The sequence below is a fragment of the Culex quinquefasciatus genome, chromosome 2 (assembly GCF_015732765.1).
Source record: "Culex quinquefasciatus strain JHB chromosome 2, VPISU_Cqui_1.0_pri_paternal, whole genome shotgun sequence".
Taxonomy (NCBI): Eukaryota; Metazoa; Arthropoda; class Insecta; order Diptera; family Culicidae; genus Culex; species Culex quinquefasciatus.
Genome location: NC_051862.1, coordinates 148,446,406 through 148,465,187, shown reverse-complemented (window position 1 = coordinate 148,465,187; position 18,782 = coordinate 148,446,406). Strand labels below are relative to the sequence as shown.

The following is an 18,782-nucleotide window of genomic DNA, read 5'->3' as shown; positions in this document are numbered from 1 at the left end:
ACTCGAAGATAACATTTGAGAAAGGCGTAAGGTTTTTAAATATTTTTGTATTTTGAAATCTAAAAATTACTGTATCTCGAAGCCGTTGCATCGTATCAACAAGTGGTCAAAGACAAACTTGTAGGAAATTGGACGGGCTTTCTGAAAAAAATACACGCCACTTCAATGAGATTTTTAAGTTTAAAAGTTAACTTTCAAGGTGATGTCACGATTTTTTTTCGCTCAAAATTTTTGAGGAAATAGCCTAAAATGTGACAAAAAGACTCACGAAAAATGCAGGATGGTATGTCTCTGCTAAAAAAATACAAAAATCATTTACTAAAACTGTTTTTTTGAAAAGTGGTCTAAACGTCAATATTTTCAATAACCGATAGTGGGAATCGATTCCCCAGACAATTTTACATAAAAGTCTCCGTATTGATCATTGTCCTAAGTCCAATCCTTGGGAAGATACAGCGGTTTAAAAAAATGATGAAAAAACTGTTTTTTTTCTGGTTTCTGGCAATTTGTATATGACAGACTTGGTTTTTTAGTCTCGTAAATATTTTTACCTGACAGCTCGTCCAATTTCCCATAAGTTTGTCTTTGACAGCATTTCAATTGGATGTATGGCCTTACAGATATAATTTTAATTACATTGCTCATAACTGTAAATAGAATATTTTTTACAGTGTGGTAGAAACCTGGATAGTAAATAAGCTAACATAAATAATAAAACGAGTTAAATTGAAAAGCTGTCGAAGACAAACTTATAGGAAATTGGAAGAGCTTTCCGGTAAAAATTTTGACGTAAAAATATTTACGAGACTAAAAAACCAAGTCTGTCATATAGAAATTGCCAGAAACCACAAAAAAAAAACAAACAGTTTTTTCATCATTTTTATTTTTAAAACCTCTGTATCTTCCCAAGGATTGGACTTAGGACAATGGTCAATACGAAGACTTTTATGTAAAATTGTCTGGGGAATCGATTCCCACTATCGGTTTTTAAAAATTTTGACGTTTAGACCACTTTTCAAAAAAAATAACAGTTTTAGTAAATGATTTTTGTATTTTTTTAGGAGGTCTACCATCTTGCATTTTTCGTGAGTCTTTTTGTCACATTCTAGGCTATTGCCTCAAAAAATTTGAGCGAAAAAACATCGTGAAATCACCTTAAAATTTAACTTTTAAACTTAAAAATCAAAAAATCTCATAGAAGTGGCGTGTATTTTTGTTCCAGTGCATTTTTTTTTTTCAAAAAGCCCGTCCAATTTCCTACAAGTTTGTCTTTGACCACTTTTTGATACGATGCAACGGCTTCGAGATACAGTAATTTTTAGATTTCAAAATACAAAAATATTTAAAAACCTTACGCCCTTCTCAAATGTTATCTTCGAGTACTGTTGGCTCCATATACACAAAAATGGCTTATATAGGCCTAGGATAACATGTCTACAAAGTTTCATTGAAATCGGTGAGGGTCGGGTGCAAAAGTACCAGAAAAATTCCTGATTTGAGCTGGAATTGCTCTAAAATACGGAGCAAATGAACGCATTTTCAATGCTTTTGAACAAAATATAATATTTTCTATGATAACATGCCATTTGTCAGTATATCACAAATCACGAGTTCTAAACGATTTTTAGAAATTTTTCGATGTATAAAAACAAGGCAAAAACCTATCAAAATCTTGTAGTCCGAAATGGTGAGTCCGAAGTTTTTCAAAACATCGCTTTTTTTTTGAGAAAACTACTGACTATGATCTAGGGGAAATTCTCGTATGTTTGGCAGGTTAAGCACTTGCTCCTAACTCCATCCAATTTTCTGATTTTCACTATTTAAACAACTAATTTTGCAAAACTTTTGATAGAAACTTGCTTGCTCACTTCTTATTGAGCTATTTATCACTCGAGTTCAGTTGAAAACGCTTTTACTTAGCTTTAATTGAATGTCAAAGTTCTGACCTGCAAACATTAGAGGCACGCTGGAATTAGATGCTGTTCCCCTATTTCCCAGTTTTTTCCTTGGCGCTTTAGATCTCTCACAACATTTGTTTCATCAATAAACTCAATAATTCAATAGATTGATATCTGTAAGGTGCTAGGGCAGCTGCAAAACCATTTATTGTAATTGTTATTTATTTAAAAGCTACAAACAAGTCTGTTAGTCCAGCTCACAAGATCTCCGTCGTATACCCAAAGCCACACTGGATAGTTCACCGGTGGCCGGTGGTTTCTACACACATGCTGCTGCTAGTCCAACTCTCAAATTCCATTCAAATTATTGCACCCCTCATAAGCCATTGCACAACACTGCAATCTCCGGCACTCACAGCTTCCAACAAACTACACAATAACCCGTACACCGTACTAAAACCGTAGAGAGTGTGCAAAAAGCGTTAGAAGAAGCCGAATTGCATCGACTTTGACCAAGCCTCCGCCCGGCCAAGTCAATAAAGTAGTCTACAATGTCCAATTCATCGCGCGCGCACCTCACACACCTCCCAGAACCGATCACTTTGCGCTGGCCATTCGTCACAGACTCGCCACCTTGTGTGGTGTGGTGCCGGTGCCAATGCCAATGTATGGCCAATATGTGGCTCGGCGATGATGATAGACGTCTTCTTCGCCTTCCTCTCGATGCCGTAACTTCCCTTTGCCAAAGGCGTAATTTATAGCAAATTGAAAAACCGTTCTATTTGTACTTCGCGCAAACGTGCGGGATTCATGGATGTCTTGGACGCGGATCATAAACAACTCCACCAACTGTGGAGTGGAGCCGGTGTAGTTGGTGAATTCCATGGCCCGTGCCCGCGTTCCAGCTATCCGAGGTTCGTTACGGCCGGACTTTACCACTAGAAATACCTATACACAGTGGAAAACCGGAAAAATGCAACAAACGGATAGTTGTTCTGCGAGCTTCGGATTTATACGACCACTTAGCAGAGCTAGTTCAAGCTTTTTTTTTCGCTATTTTGGAACATGTAGCACAAAAATGTAGTTTAGTACCGGCGTGTAGCTCTCTGGCTATTCAAGTTGCAATTTGAACACCTTCGTCGACCAACATGAAATCGATCATTCGAAAGGCTTTTCCTGTACATCCAACACACGTGGTCGCACACTCTCACCTAAACTAGGCGTAAGTTACAGCTGCTACTTTTTGCTGCACTCGATTCCCCGAGCTCTGATTACTGTAATAATGAAGTGGGAGATTTTGTTTTTTAGCAGTGAGTAGCAATGATGGAGCAATCGCTGCAATTTGAGCTGATGTTTATAATAAATCAGATCAGACCGCCGCGAATCAATTCAGGTTATCGAAGTTGAGCAAAACGGTTCGTGGGAGTAACTAAAGGGTACTGCTAATAATATGGCGATGATTTGGAACTAGTTACGTTGCAACTGTATTACTGGAGAGCTTGGGATAAGGGTAATTACCCTAATTGGTTCGAGCTGAGTGGCGGGAGTGAGGTTTGGAGAGGTTACGCAATTGAGTGAACGATGAGATATAAATAGGTCAGTCGTAATAGCACATGATTAAACTATACGACATTTTACTTGTTTTTATGATATACATTTCTAAATTAGTGTACAAAAAAGAAAAATTCTTCTAAAGTTCATCTCTATGAGTCTTTTTTTTATTTTAAAGATATAACAGGAATGTAAATTATCAATTGCTTGTTTCGAATCTGTCTTTGTCTGTATAATTGTCTGTTCACATTTTTAGGAAATTTATTTAAATTATTAGCTTAAAAATTGCTGTTTAACGTCGGAGATTCTCTTTTAGATCAATAACTGTCAACAATAGTTCTGGATATAAATAATATCAATAGGATAAACTACTTTTTTATTTTGTTGGGATGTTCTGGGTTTATGTTAAAATAGGAAACATTCGTGAAATATTCCAATCTTTTCAAAAACAATATTTAAAAAAAAATTGAATCAGGACTTACATTTTGAAAGGGCCAAAAATTCAATATTACGCTCTTTTGAAATGTTAGTTTTGATTCAAAATATTTCAACATATTTTATTCAAAAAGATCGGAAAATTTCACGAATGTTTCATATTTTATCATTTCAAATCGGACCATTAGTTGCTCAGATATCGATATCACTAAATGGAGGATTGTTTGGGTAAGACTTGAAAAACTTCAATTTTCGTGTTTCTTTTTGTTTAAGCCGCTGTATGTCAGCAATCAGAGGTATAATCTTCAATGTCTCTTAGACAATTTTGTAGCAAATTTTCTAAACTATTTTTAGAATATTTTTAGAAATGGTCACTCATGTTCACTATTTTTTAAATCAGAAAACTGCAAATATTTCGCTAAAATCAAACTTTCGGTGGCTATATCTTGAAAACGGTGCCCTATATCAAAATCTCTGTGAAGTAATTTGGATAAAAAAATGTTATGTATGAAATTTCAATTTTTATAAAATCACTATTTTTTTCAAAAAATAATAACTCTGCGGCAGGATTTTTGGCCCTTTTAAAATGTTAGTCTTGATTTAAAAGTTTTCAAAATATTTTTTTTCGAAAAGATCGGAATATTTTACGAATGTTTCATGTGTTAACATTGAATCGGACCATTAGTTGCTGAGATATCGTCATTAGAAAATGGTGGGTTGTTTTGATGAGATTTAGAAAACTTCAATTTTCGTGTTTCTTTTTCTTAAAGCGGCTCTATCTCAGCAAGGTCCAATTTTCAATTTCTCTTAGACAATTTTATAGCAAATTTTCTGAACTTCTAAAAAAAATATTTTTAGAAATGGTCACTCATGGTCACTATTTTAAAAATTGAAAAACTGCAAATATTTCGCTAAGATCAAAATTTCGGTGGCTACATCTTGAAAACGGATCCCTTTATCAAAAAAACTGTTACGTACTTTTCGATTGCAAATTCAAAATTGTTTTTGCATGAAACTTCGATTTTTTTCCAAAAATCACTTTTTTTAAATTCATAACTCGGCGGCAGATTTTTTGACCATGTTTCTCTATGGCTCAAAAGTTGCGGATGTTTGTCCCCTAAAACAAATCAAAAAATCTCGAAAATAAAAAAATACGTATTTTGGGAAATTGAGATTTAGTGAAAAAAAAATTGTTAACAAAATCTGCAATTTTTTTTCCGTGTCCCTATTTTTTCTCAAAAGTCCTCAACAATACCTACAACTTTGCCGAAGACACAAAATTGATCAGAAAATTCACTCAAAAGTTACAGCTGTTTGAATATTTACATACCATTTTTGTATGGACAGCTGCCAAAATTGTATGGAGACTTGTATGGGTGATAGCTTATTTGGTCATAGGGAAGGTCCCCACAAAGTTTGAGTCAAATAAAAAAATACAAAAAATAAAAATGGTCGAAATCGGCCGATTTCATAGAGAGTTGCTTCCATGCTTCTCTATGGCTCAAAAGTTGCAGGACTTATCAAAAAACCTCGAAAATCAAAAAAATATGTACTAAAGGAAGTTGAGTTTTTGTGAAAAAAAAGTTTATTAAATAATTGGCAATTTTTTTCCGTGTACTATTTTTTTCTGAATATTCCTTAATTATTCCTACAACTTTGCCGAAGACACTTTTTTTCATTAAAAAATTTCAAATTATTACGTACCATTTTTATATAGACTGTCTACGAGTACGGTAGCTCGAACGATCTCGCTTCTCACCGTCTGCAGCTCATCCCAACTCACCGGTGCATCTCGCGATCCACACGGCGGCGGCCGCTGTGTGCGTGTGCTGGACCAGCTGATTGAGATCGATCACCAATACGCGGACTGGCCGGCCCGGCCAATGATTAGTTTTATAATTATAATTGTGCGAACCCCAAAGCTGAACAGCAGCGAAAACTAGCTGGCCAAGAGGCCGATTTTTAATCTGTATTTTGTGTGCCTAATATATGTAGTTTTGTAGTTTTAATAAATGTAGTTTGTGTAGCTGAGTGTTTTATGTGAAACTGTGTGTACGTGTTATTATTTGGACCCCGGAATTCCCCCCAAAACCCCACCAAACGGACGAACAGCCCAGGACAAAAAGGCGCCCCAAAACCACTCCGGACAACCCCGATCCAACCCTCCGAGCTATCGTCGACCGGTAAGGACCAACCCAACATTATTGGTCCTTCGAACCGGATCGGGAAGGTTTCGGAAGGACCTCAGGCCAGGTTGGCCCCCACCAAGTACATCGGTTTGCGCCATCCTACGAGTATCTACACGCACACACACCCTGCGCCATCACAGTTTGGGAACTGTGCTACCGGCCTTCAATTCCGCGGGCGAGCAAAGGGCTCCGCCATCGCGATCGGATATCGCGACCACTCACACTCAGCTGGAGTACTCACCGGACTAAACTACATCCTGCTCGGATCGTTCATCGTCGACCGCACTCGGAGAGCACAGCGAACGGTCGCTGGCTCGTTGATCTTCGTCTTCGATTGCTGCACCTCTGCGAGCCATCCGGAATCAGCAGCAATTATCGCCAATCACCGAAGATCACCTGGACGTCGCTTCGCTGGATCACCATCCGTTGGGCAAGGTGCCTTGGTTTGTCCAGGTAAATACATACAGCAAGTATATGTCGCACGCCGAAGCTAGACGTTGAACTCCTGCTAACACCCACTTTTCTCCAAAAATCCACCCAACGATCGAGTGTAAACAATCATCACCATCATTGACGATCATCATCGTCGATCGAGGACACGCATACCAAGTTGGACGATCGAGGCTCGACGACACCAATACCACCGTCGGCGACGATCACCACCAATACCGCTGCACCGAGAGAGGCCATCTTCTGGAATCATCATATGGTGAGAAGGATCGTATGAATGCATTTATGCTGCCTTACCTTTGATGACCATCCGTACTGCGTCGGCTGCTGACAAACCGCGATCGGCTGAATGGACATCAGCATCTTTAACCCTTTCCTAAGGTAAATTACACGAATCAAAAGTATTTGTCCAGCCGAAGCCTGGGACACGTCAGCTTATTACACCACCAATTTCACTTCTCGCACACTTTATGTTGACAACACACGAGGATTATTTACGACCGTGAACTCACTAGTGAGAAACTTGCTCATCGTTCATCTCACTGAATAGTTGCTGCAGTGCTACCGTCACTGTACGGAACACTGTCCAGCTGGGAATTTGGAACTTTTTGGAGGCTGATTCTTTTGCAAAGGTCAGTTAAGCACGTATAATATACGTCGTATATGTCTTGCCGAAGCACATTTTGGGTATTACAAATATTCTCCCACCATTTTGCACGATCATCTGGCACGAAATTCACGATTTGAGGACGTTTTCGAGGGAACTTGGTAGTTTTTATCAACCGCTGTCACCGTTTCACCGTTGCGCGTACCTGTAGAGCGGGTGGATTGTACTTCTTGCGAAGGTAAATACATAAAAATACTCTACAGTGTATGTCTACGCCGAGGCTTAGACCGTGACGGAATACTACACCAAACCTTTTCGTGTTTTTTCGTGAATTGTGAGCACAACTACGATGGCGCCGACAACCAAGAAGGCGTCTCCTACGCTGAAGCAGCTTGAGGCGAAGCTGAGGTCATCCGATGAGTTGTTTCAAGCGGTGTACGCGTTCGCCAGCGAGATGAACAACACGACCACGTTGAGTCAAGTGAAGGTTCGCTTGGAAAAGCTTGACGGACTTTGGGAGAAAGTCAACGATACCATTCTGGACATCGAGATGCACGAGGACTACGCCGGCACGGACGACGCGTACAGCAAGATGAGGAAGGACTGCCTACAGTGTTACTACGACACCAAGACTCTGTTGGTGGACAAGGCCAAGGAGTTGGAAACCTACCCAGATCTGAACACGACCCAACGCGATCTCAACGCGACGCAGCATCCAATCCACGACCACGTGCGACTCCCACAAATCCAGCTGCAGAAATTTGACGGCAAGCTGGACGAATGGTTGAGTTTCCGGGACTTGTACACGTCGTTGATCCACTGGAAGAAGGATCTTCCGGACATTGAGAAGTTCCAGTACCTCAAAGGATGCCTGTTGGGCAAGCCGCGAACAATGGTCGACGGTCTCTACATGAGCGCCAAGAATTACCAGGTCGCGTGGGAGATCCTGACGAAATACTACAACGACAACAATCTGCTGAAGCGAAGTCAGGTTGAAACGCTGTTTAATCTTCCGACATTGACCGAGGAGTCGGTAACTGATCTTCAAGAACTTCTGGAGGGTTTCGAACGGGCCGTTCGGACGCTCGATCAGTTTGTGAGTCCGGAAGACTACAAGGACCTGTTGTTGCTGCACCTTCTCTCTTCGAGACTTGATCCTGTCACAAAGCGAAGCTGGGAAGAAGTCACAGCGGCACAGGCGAACAAGGAGAACAAGGAATCCAACGAGCCAAAGGAAAAGGAAACAGTCAAGGACTTGACTGATTTTCTGTACACCCGGATTAGAGTTCTTAGTTCGCTCAAAACCATGACTGCAGGAACCAAGGCGGATGCCAAACCATCCAAGCAGCGGAAGGCTCCCTTCACCCGATCAAGCTACAATGCGGTGCAGTCGTCTGGGATCAGCTGTGTAGTATGCTCGGAGCCACATCTGTTGTACAGATGTCCGACATTCCAAGGCATGTCAGTTGCAGCAAGGGACAAGGTGGTGCGAACGAACTCTATGTGCTTGAACTGCTTCCGGCGTGGACACCAAGCGACACAATGTACCTCACGTTTTGTCTGCCAGAACTGTTCGGCCAAGCACCACACTTTGGTCTGCTTCAAACCCAAGAGAAGCGACAGACCAAAACCAACGACATCTGGACAGGACTTCAACCGAGGTGGAAACAATGGTCCAAATGGTGGTAGTTCGTACCAAGCAGCACAGTCTTCGACGCAAACGGAAACTGTAACATCCAACGTGGCAGCACATCGTATTTCTACAGTTCTGCTGGCCACAGCTGTTGTCCTAGTGGAGGACGACGAAGGCGTCAAGTTTCCTGCTCGAGCACTGCTAGATTCGGGCTCGGAATGCAATTTCATGACAGAGCGGCTCTGTCAGCGGTTGAAGGTCCAACGGAAACGCTCGAATGTCGCGGTGTACGGCATCGGACAAGCGAACACCAAGGTCAAGCACAAAATCCAAGCTACAATCAAGTCGCGATTGACAGGGTTCTCGCGCAGGATGGAATTTCTCCTACTACCCAAGGTAACGGCCAATCTCCCGACATCGGATGTCAGTGTGACCGGCTGGGAATTTCCTCCGGATGTGGAATTAGCCGATCCCGCATTCTTTAACTCCAAGACGGTGGACATCGTGCTTGGAATCCACCACTTCTTTGCTTTCTTCAATTCCGGGAAGGAGCTGGAACTCGGAGTCGGTCTACCAACACTGACCGAAACGGTATTTGGATGGATTGTGACCGGAAACGTGGAGAACCAAAACTCCAGTTCGGTTACCCAATGCAACGTAGCAGTCTCGTCAACCCTAGAGGAGCTGCTCACCCGGTTCTGGGCTTGCGAGGAGGTCGCAACGCCGCACAACTATTCCCCGGTGGAAACGCGATGCGAGGAGTTGTATTCGCGAACCGTCAAGAGAGGTCCTGACGGAAGGTACACGGTTTCATACCCCAAGGACGAAGACGCACTGGCACGGATGGGCGAGTCACGGGACATCGCATTCCGACGTCTTCAAGGGCTGGAACGCAGATTGGAGAAGGATCCTGATCTGCGCCGGCAATACAACCAATTCATGGAGGAATACCTGGAACTAGGACACATGCGCGAGGCTACCGACCTCGGAGAGGTCAAGCGTGTGTTCCTACCACATCACCCGGTGGTGAGGGAATCGAGTACTACGACCAAGGTGCGAGTGGTATTCGATGCGTCTTGTGCGAGCTCAACGGGAGTGTCGCTCAACGATGCCCTACTGGTGGGACCGTCGATTCAGGACGATCTACGGTCAATAATCCTACGGAGTCGGACAAAGCAGTTCATGCTCGTGTCTGACATGGAGAAAATGTTCCGACAAGTTCTAGTCACCGAGGAAGACATGAAGCTCCAAAGCATCATGTGGCGGGATGACCCCAACAAGGAGGTCAAAGTCTACGAACTTGCGACGGTCACGTATGGTACCAAGCCAGCACCTTTCCTGGCAACCCGGACGCTCAAGCAACTCGCTATGGATGAGCAAAGCCGTTTCCCGATGGCAGCCAAGGTCGCGCTCGAAGACGTCTACATGGACGACGTTTTGACCGGCGCGGACGACGAGGATCAAGCGGTGGAACTACGAACCCAACTGGACGCTCTGCTGGAGAGCGGCGGTTTTCGGCTTAGGAAGTGGGCATCCAACAGCCCTCTGGTACTGCAGGGCATACCAGGCGAGAACCTAGCACTGTCAAGGACTGGCGATGTGCTCCTGGATCCAGATCCATCCGTAAGGACTCTGGGATTGGTTTGGCGACCAACCACTGACGTTCTAAAGTTCCAGTTTGATCACCCAACCCCAAACCCAAACCAGCCGTGGACACGGCGGAGGATAATGTCAACGATTGCAACCCTGTTTGATCCAATCGGTTTCGTTGGTCCAGTTATCGCAGCAGCTAAAATCCTGATGCAGAAGCTTTGGACGCTGGAGGACAAGAGCGGCAAGAAGCTGGACTGGGATGACGAACTACCACTCGCAATCGTTCAGAAATGGCTGAAGTTCTATGAACAAATTCCGGCATTAAACGACCTGACATTCCCAAGATGTGTGATCATTCCCAAGGCGGTCAACATCGAGATCCATACGTTTTGCGACGCTTCCCAGGATGCATACGGAGCTTGCTCGTATGTGAGAAGCGTAAACCAGGCTGGAGAAGTACGCGTGGCGCTGCTTAGCTCCAAATCCAAGGTCGCTCCACTCAAATGCCAGTCGATTCCAAGGTTAGAGCTCTGCGGAGCGGAACTGGCTGCTCTTCTGGGTGAGCAGATCTTCAAGGCAACCAAACTGGACGTCAAGTACTACTATTGGACGGATTCTACCTGTGTACTGCAGTGGTTACGGCACGTACCTACGACGTGGAACACCTTCGTCGCCAACAGGGTGGCGAAAATCCAAGCGCTGACGGAGCGCGGGGATGGAACCACGTGCCGGGAGTCCAGAATCCTGCGGACCTCATTTCCCGAGGTGTCGCACCGGCGGATATCGCAGATCTACTGCTGTGGTGGGAAGGCCCCCCATGGCTCAAGCTATCTCCTGAACACTGGCCGTCTCAACCGGTGCTGGATCGTGACGAGGAAGCAGACCAAGAAAGACGTCACGTAGCAGCGAACCTAGCTGGCGGACAGCAGATAGATTTCCCGAGTTTCATCATCAGCAAGTTTTCCAACTACTGGAGCCTGATTCGAAGCGTAGCGTACTGGTCGAGGCTGATGAAGATCCTGCGGCACGAAGAAGGCGTAGATCAGCGAGGTCTTCCAACAGCACGGGAGCTGAAGGAAGCGGAACACACCATGATTCGTCTCGTGCAGAAGGAAGAATTCAAGGCGGAATGGCAAGCGCTGTCCAACGGCGAATCTGTAGGAAGGAACTCACCCCTGCGGTGGTTTAACCCGAAGTTAGCGGACGACAACCTGATCCGAGTCGGTGGACGTTTGGGTCTCTCGCAAGAAACCGACAGCACGAAGCATCCGATAGTTTTACCCGCTCGGCACCCGCTGACCAAGATGCTGTTCGAGGACTACCACGAACGTTTACTTCACGCGGGACCGCAGCTGATGCTCGCGACAGTTCGACTCAAGTACTGGCCGCTTGGAGGTCGAAGCGTAGCACGCCAGATCTTGCACAACTGCCAGCGTTGCTTCCGGACGAAACCCATCCAAATCCAGCAGTTCATGGGAGAACTGCCTTCGGCACGCGTCACGGTGGCGCGTCCATTTTCCAAGGTCGGCGTGGATTACTTCGGACCGGTCTACATTCGCCCCGGTCCGCGTAGAGTAGCCATCAAAGCATACGTAGCCGTATTCGTGTGCATGGGCACGAAAGCGGCGCATCTGGAACTGGTAACGGACCTTTCTACCGACCGCTTCATCCAGGCTCTGCGAAGGTTCATCGGGAGAAGAGGTCTGCCCGCAGAAATCTTCTCAGACAACGGGACCAACTTCGTTGGCGCCCGTAACCGACTTCAAGAGCTGTTTGAACTGCTTCGCAGCAAGGATCACAGCGAGAAGGTGTCCCAGGAGTGCACTGATCAGGGGATTCAGTGGCATTTCAACCCACCGGGCGCTCCCCATTTCGGAGGACTATGGGAGGCCGCGGTACGATCGGCCAAAACCCATCTGTTGGCGGCTAGACTGGCTGCGTAAAAATGACAGCCCTGCTCGCCTGCCGCAACCAGCTTGCTGCGATCGAGCGCAACCCTGCGCAATGTTTCTCGCGCGCAACGGCGCGACGTTGCCACGACGCTGACCGAACGAGAACGAACGAGACACGAACAACGAGCGACGACGACGACGAGAGAAAAAACCGCCATTTTGCGGTACCAGTCCCTTTTCGCCCTCGGAAGAATTCACACGCTTTTAAGTTAATTAGTTGTTAATTAAAGTAGTGTTTAAAGAAGTCCGAGTGTTTTTCTTCATCACACCCACGGCCATTGGAACCAAGTAATACAGTCCACCCGAGAACATTCCGCCTTTTTCCGTGGGGCCAACGTGCCGGCCCGAACATTGGTCCAATCGACCCGAATTTGGACATCCGGCGTGGATGTGGTGAAGAAGCCCGGTGAAAAGAAGGAGGCAAAGGCCTCAGAGTGCAAACGGACAGTTCCCGTGCAACCCAACTCCGGCAACCGGCCTCATTTCCCGTCGCGAGTGTTCAAGAAAGTGAAAGAAGAAGAAGAAACAAACAAAAGTGCAGTGAAAAAGTGAAAGATGCCGCCGAAAGTTCAACGAACCCCGGCGAAGAAGCAAGCGGAAGACGAAGATGAGTTGGACGGTCTCATCCACCTCCGGAACCAGGAGATGGACACCCTCGAGGAGCTCCAGACGGAACTCGCTGGTTGGGCACGAGCTGATCGTACGGCTTCGGATGTCCGATCGCATCTGAAGAACCTGGAGCGGATCAACAACGACTTCGGCAACCTCCACCAGCGAATTGTCCTCCTGACCGACTCCAAGACTCGGGGTCCACACGACGCGAAGAGGAAGGAGTTCAGAAAGCTGCACGACCAGGTCTCCAGAACTCTCGAGCGATGGGCGGATGACCTCGCACCCGCTGTCGCTGCAGGTCCATCCACGGCACTCCAACCAGCCAGGCCCCAACCGGTCATCATCTCACAACCCTGCCCAGAATCATCCCAAAGTTCGACGGCAAGTACGAGTCCTGGGACAGATTCAAGGTAATGTTTAAGGACGTCGTGGACAAGTCAAACGAACCGGCCAGGATCAAGCTCTACCACCTTGAACAAGCCTTGATCGGAGAAGCTGCAGGTTCCATCGACGAAAAGACCATCCAGGATGGCAACTACGAGCGAGCCTGGGAACTGCTGGAAGAGCGGTTCGAAGACAAGCGGCGGATGATCGATCTGCACATCGGCGGTCTGCTGGGAGTGCAGAAGCTAGAAGAGGAGAGCCACGCGGACTCGAGAGCACTTCTGGAGAGCTTGGCGACGGGACTACCTGACGACCCTCCAGCCAAGAGGAAAGAACCGGAAGGAGATGCCGAACGTCCGCCCTCAAATGGTGGTCCTGCTGGAGGAGAAGAACGCGCCGCCACTTGAGTGGAAAATGGGGATTGTGCAACAGACCTACCCTGGACCGGACGGTCTTGTGCGCACTGCGGACGTGAAGGTTGGTGGCAGCGTCATCCGGCGACCGACTTCAAAGCTGTCCGTCTTGCCGATCCTGGACAACGAACCTGAAAAATCTGCTGCGTCTTCGTCCCAGCCCGGGGGGAGGATGTTGGCGGCTAGACTGGCTGCGTAAAAATGACAGCCCTGCTCGCCTGCCGCAACCAGCTTGCTGCGATCGAGCGCAACCCTGCGCAATGTTTCTCGCGCGCAACGGCGCGACGTTGCCACGACGCTGACCGAACGAGAACGAACGAGACACGAACAACGAGCGACGACGACGACGAGAGAAAAAACCGCCATTTTGCGGTACCAGTCCCTTTTCGCCCTCGGAAGAATTCACACGCTTTTAAGTTAATTAGTTGTTAATTAAAGTAGTGTTTAAAGAAGTCCGAGTGTTTTTCTTCATCACACCCACGGCCATTGGAACCAAGTAATACAGTCCACCCGAGAACATTCCGCCTTTTTTCCGTGGGGCCAACGTGCCGGCCCGAACACCATCTCCTGAAGGTTCTCGGCGACAATCCGGTGTCCTACGAGGACATGGACACGTTGCTGGTACAAGTAGAAGCGTGCCTCAACTCCAGGCCGCTGACGCAGATGTCGGACGATCCAAACGATCTGGAGCCGCTCACACCAGGGCACTTCCTGATCGGCTCATCATTGCACGAGCTTCCGGACCTGGACATCACCGCCGTGCCGATGAACCGCCTGAATCAATGGCAGACGACGCAGAGGAAGATGCAAGATTTCTGGAGGAGATGGAGGACCGAATATCTGGCACAGCTGCAGGGACGATCAAAACGTTGGAAACCGCCGGTGCCGATCAAGGTCGGCCAACTCGTCGTGATCCGGGACGAAAACCAACCACCTATTCGCTGGAAAATGGGCCGGATCGTCGAACTTCATCCGGGAGCTGATGGAGTAGTGCGGGTCGTCACCCTGAAGACCGCCACAAACTTCCTGACGAGACCTGTGGAGAAGATTTGCGTGCTACCGTTGCCTACCGAGCCAGACGAACCCTTACCCGAACCTTCCGAGGACCCCAAAACCCCGGAGAACTGAACGGTTCCGTGCGCAACATGTCGTGTCCGAGAGGTGGTTTTTTTTCTTTTTTTTTCTTTTCAGAAATTCCCGGAATTTCAGGGTGGGCGGGAATGTCTACGAGTACGGTAGCTCGAACGATCTCGCTTCTCACCGTCTGCAGCTCATCCCAACTCACCGGTGCATCTCGCGATCCACACGGCGGCGGCCGCTGTGTGCGTGTGCTGGACCAGCTGATTGAGATCGATCACCAATACGCGGACTGGCCGGCCCGGCCAATGATTAGTTTTATAATTATAATTGTGCGAACCCCAAAGCTGAACAGCAGCGAAAACTAGCTGGCCAAGAGGCCGATTTTTAATCTGTATTTTGTGTGCCTAATATATGTAGTTTTGTAGTTTTAATAAATGTAGTTTGTGTAGCTGAGTGTTTTATGTGAAACTGTGTGTACGTGTTATTATTTGGACCCCGGAATTCCCCCCAAAACCCCACCAAACGGACGAACAGCCCAGGACAAAAAGGCGCCCCAAAACCACTCCGGACAACCCCGATCCAACCCTCCGAGCTATCGTCGACCGGTAAGGACCAACCCAACATAGACAGCAGCCAAAATTGTATGGAATCTTGTATGGGACACAAAATCACTTCTTTGGTGATAGAGAAGGCCCCCACAAAATTTGAGCCAGATAAAAAAATACATAAAATAATAATGGTTGAAATCAGCCGATTTTATAAATAATTAATCACATGATTAAATAATACGAAATTATGATCTCTTTGCAAGTTTTCATAACATCTTTCCAAATTTGTTTTTTTACCATTAGATTTTTTACCAACGTTGATCTCAATTGCTCTTTAATTATGTTTTAAATAATTTTATTTAGTGCTTAAAAAAAATAAATTATTTTTTGGTAATTTAGTTCATGGATCAAGGTTCACCAGAGAGTGAAATTTATTATATATAATTTATAAATTTATTTGAATATTTGTACAAAAAATCAAACCATCCACATTAACGACCCCCGGGTCTTTTGTGGTCTCTATTGCTAGTTTCTGCTCGAACCTAGGAGTCCGAAGGCTTGAATGGGGAGAGCACCCAAACCTCTTTTTACTCCAAGGAAACTTCCACCCCAGTGTTTGAACTGACGACCTTTGGATTGCGAGTCCAACCGCCGCCAGCGATTCCACCGGAGTAGGCTTGGTTTGGTGTGTTGTTTGTACTTATGGCATGGAGACGACTCCTACACCTGGACGGCCTAACAACCAAGGCCGGGACCGACATTTTACTTCCTCATCCGATGGAAGGTTGCAGCAGATGGGAATCGAACCCAGAATCATCCGCTTACAAAGCGGACAGCGAATATTTGTACATGATACACGAATACTTGATGCTTCAAAATTCATGTTTTTTTAAGATCACGAGCACGAGCTTTCCTATAAAAATATTTACGAGACTGAAAAATCAAGTCTGTCATATATAAATTGCCAAAAACCGCTAAAAAACCTATTTATCAGCATTTTTATTTTTAAAACCGCTGTTTCTTCACAAGGATTGGACATAGGACAATGGTCAATATAGCGACTTTTATGTAAAATTGTCTGGGAAATCGATTCCCAATATCGGTTTTTGTAAATTTTGACGTTTAGACCACTTAAAAAAACAGTTTTATTAAATGATTTTTGTATATTTTAGGGGCGACATATCATCCTGCATTTTTTGTGAGTCTTTTTGTCACATTTTAGGTTATTTTCACAAAAAAATCGTGTCATCGCCTTAAAATTTAACTTTTCTTCTTAAAAAGTGAAAAATCTCATAGAATTGGCGTGCATTTTTCTTTCAGTGTATTTTTTTCAAAAGGGCCTCTATTTTCCTACAAGTTTTAGCCCAAAATCGACCTGCGACAAGATAACACGATAACGACGATATGATAACTCCTAACAATCTGCTTTCCCAGCTCATTTTCAGAATCTCAAAATCTTACTAAAATCTTTAGTTTCCTGGAAACCATCCTCACCACCTTGCTGCAGCCCAATGCTACATCAACCCAATCTGTTGGACATACATCGGACCATTACCGCCCGCCATAAATCATGCCGGGGGCGATTGTTTGTAGTGTCCCACCTAAAACATCTGCAAGACAAGTGCAAACGAAGGTCGGAAGAAAGCAGCTTCCACCGCTAGTTGGTTTTAGAGCTTTTGCTAGTTACCGTGATGTGAAAATAATGTTCTAAATAGCTGGCAGGTGGCTTCCCATTCAACGTTTGGTCGTCACGTTGAAACAATACCCATTCCAAGAAGAGAAGATGATGTGGGTGGGTGGTTAGGAGGGAGACAAAAAATTTGATCGCATTAATCGTGGGTGAAATTTATGCCGCCTTTTACCATCTTTTTCGTTAAGGTGCTGCATAACTAAGTACAAGTATGTTCGTGCAGAAATGAAAAGATCGATTCACCTAGAAAGTTCAAGTTTTTTCTTCACAATTCTTTATCATATCAAATTTTGGATGTTTTGTTGCTGATATAAAATGATGTTTAGTACAACTTAAAAAGCATTTTAACAGCAACTCAATAATACTGATCACTTCATTCCAAAATACAACAAAAAGGTTTAAAGCATCATCACCAGGCTAGTAACCCTTTGCTACAATAACTGTTGCTGGTAGCTGAATCTAAATCACGTTCATTGCCGCCGTTGCTGCTGCGTTGAGACACGAGAGTTGAATACGCATTTCCAACTTTTGCGCCTGGAATGAATTTTTACCCCCGGCTTGTATTGCATACAAAAGGAGTGATGAATTTCAATGAATTCACAGTTTAGTGCGAAAAACTCCACCGGTGTGAGTCATGCCATGCACAGCGGTGGGTGGGTTTTGTTTGCAGAAGCGACTAATGATGATGATTTGTTTTTTGCTGATAAATGCACTTAAAACGGTTTTGTGCGGTGAGGTGTGTGTGTTACTTTGCCACACTTTGGAGATCGGCGATAATCTTTTTGCAAACTTTTTTAATGCGTTGCTCTAACATGTGAGTTGAATGTTTAAGATGCTAGATCGTATCATATAGTCGGGACATGAGAAAGCTGAGATTTAGAACAGCTAGAACAATCGCAATTTTATAACACAAATATCTTAACTTTGTCGAAAACACCAACGTTTTATCTTGCAACCTACGTCTTCTACGACCAAATTTAGAGAAATCTGAGGAATCCATCAAAAATTGCCATTTTAAGGTCAAAAGATGTAATTTTAAAACTTAAATATCTCAAAAAGGCGTCAGCCAAATTTTACGTGCCAGGTTGCATTCGAAAGAGGAGATCCAGTACAACAAACTCTGTGGCGTTTTTTAAACTCATGATATCTTCATTTGAAAATGTCTAATGTGCAAAGAAAAACGGTATGGGACCACCCTAACTAAATTCAAAAAATTTCAAACTATATGTTTTCCTATGTGATTTTGCCTGCTGAATCAGCATCTGCCCTCATAATTTAGCCAAACTGTCAAAATATCGATTTAGATACCCAAAATATGACCAAAAATCGATATTTTTCACATAATCCTAAAAGTAACCACCCTAATTTTCAACCAAAACAAAAATTTTCCCTTCTTATTTGCAACAACTCTTTGGAAGACACCAAAGCTTAAATTTCCATAACATTTTTAATTTAGATGACAACATATTGAAAAAATCCCTGAATTCAGGAATTACTGGATTGGAAAATTTCCGGCAAACTTATAAGAAATTGGACGAGCTTTGCGGTAAAAATATTAACGTGACCGAAAGTATGAAAATTTCTGTGTAAAATTGTCCCAAAAATGGATTTCCGTAATCAATGCTTGGAAATGTTGACGTTTGATCAAACGGTTTCAAAAGTGATTTTTTAAGGCTTTTTACAACATCTTAGGCTACTTTCACAAAAAAATGTTAGTGAAAAAGTTGTGCCTTCACCTTCAAATTTT

The 18,782-nt window shown here is 44.7% G+C and overlaps 3 protein-coding genes across 5 annotated transcripts in view; 2 read left to right on the top strand and 1 right to left on the bottom strand.

The window, feature by feature from the left end:
• Nucleotides 1-18,782, bottom strand: part of LOC6038935 — a 285,422-nt gene that overhangs the window by 264,403 nt on the left and 2,237 nt on the right. The window lies entirely within an intron of this gene.
• LOC119766349 lies at nucleotides 7,480-11,259 on the top strand. Its single transcript, XM_038250839.1, has one exon. It carries the CDS (start codon nucleotides 7,480-7,482, stop codon nucleotides 11,257-11,259), a length of 3,780 nt encoding a protein of 1,259 aa, XP_038106767.1.
• On the top strand, nucleotides 11,367-12,299 carry LOC119766348. Its single transcript, XM_038250838.1, has one exon. The coding sequence runs from the start codon at nucleotides 11,367-11,369 to the stop codon at nucleotides 12,297-12,299; it is 933 nt and encodes a 310-aa protein (XP_038106766.1).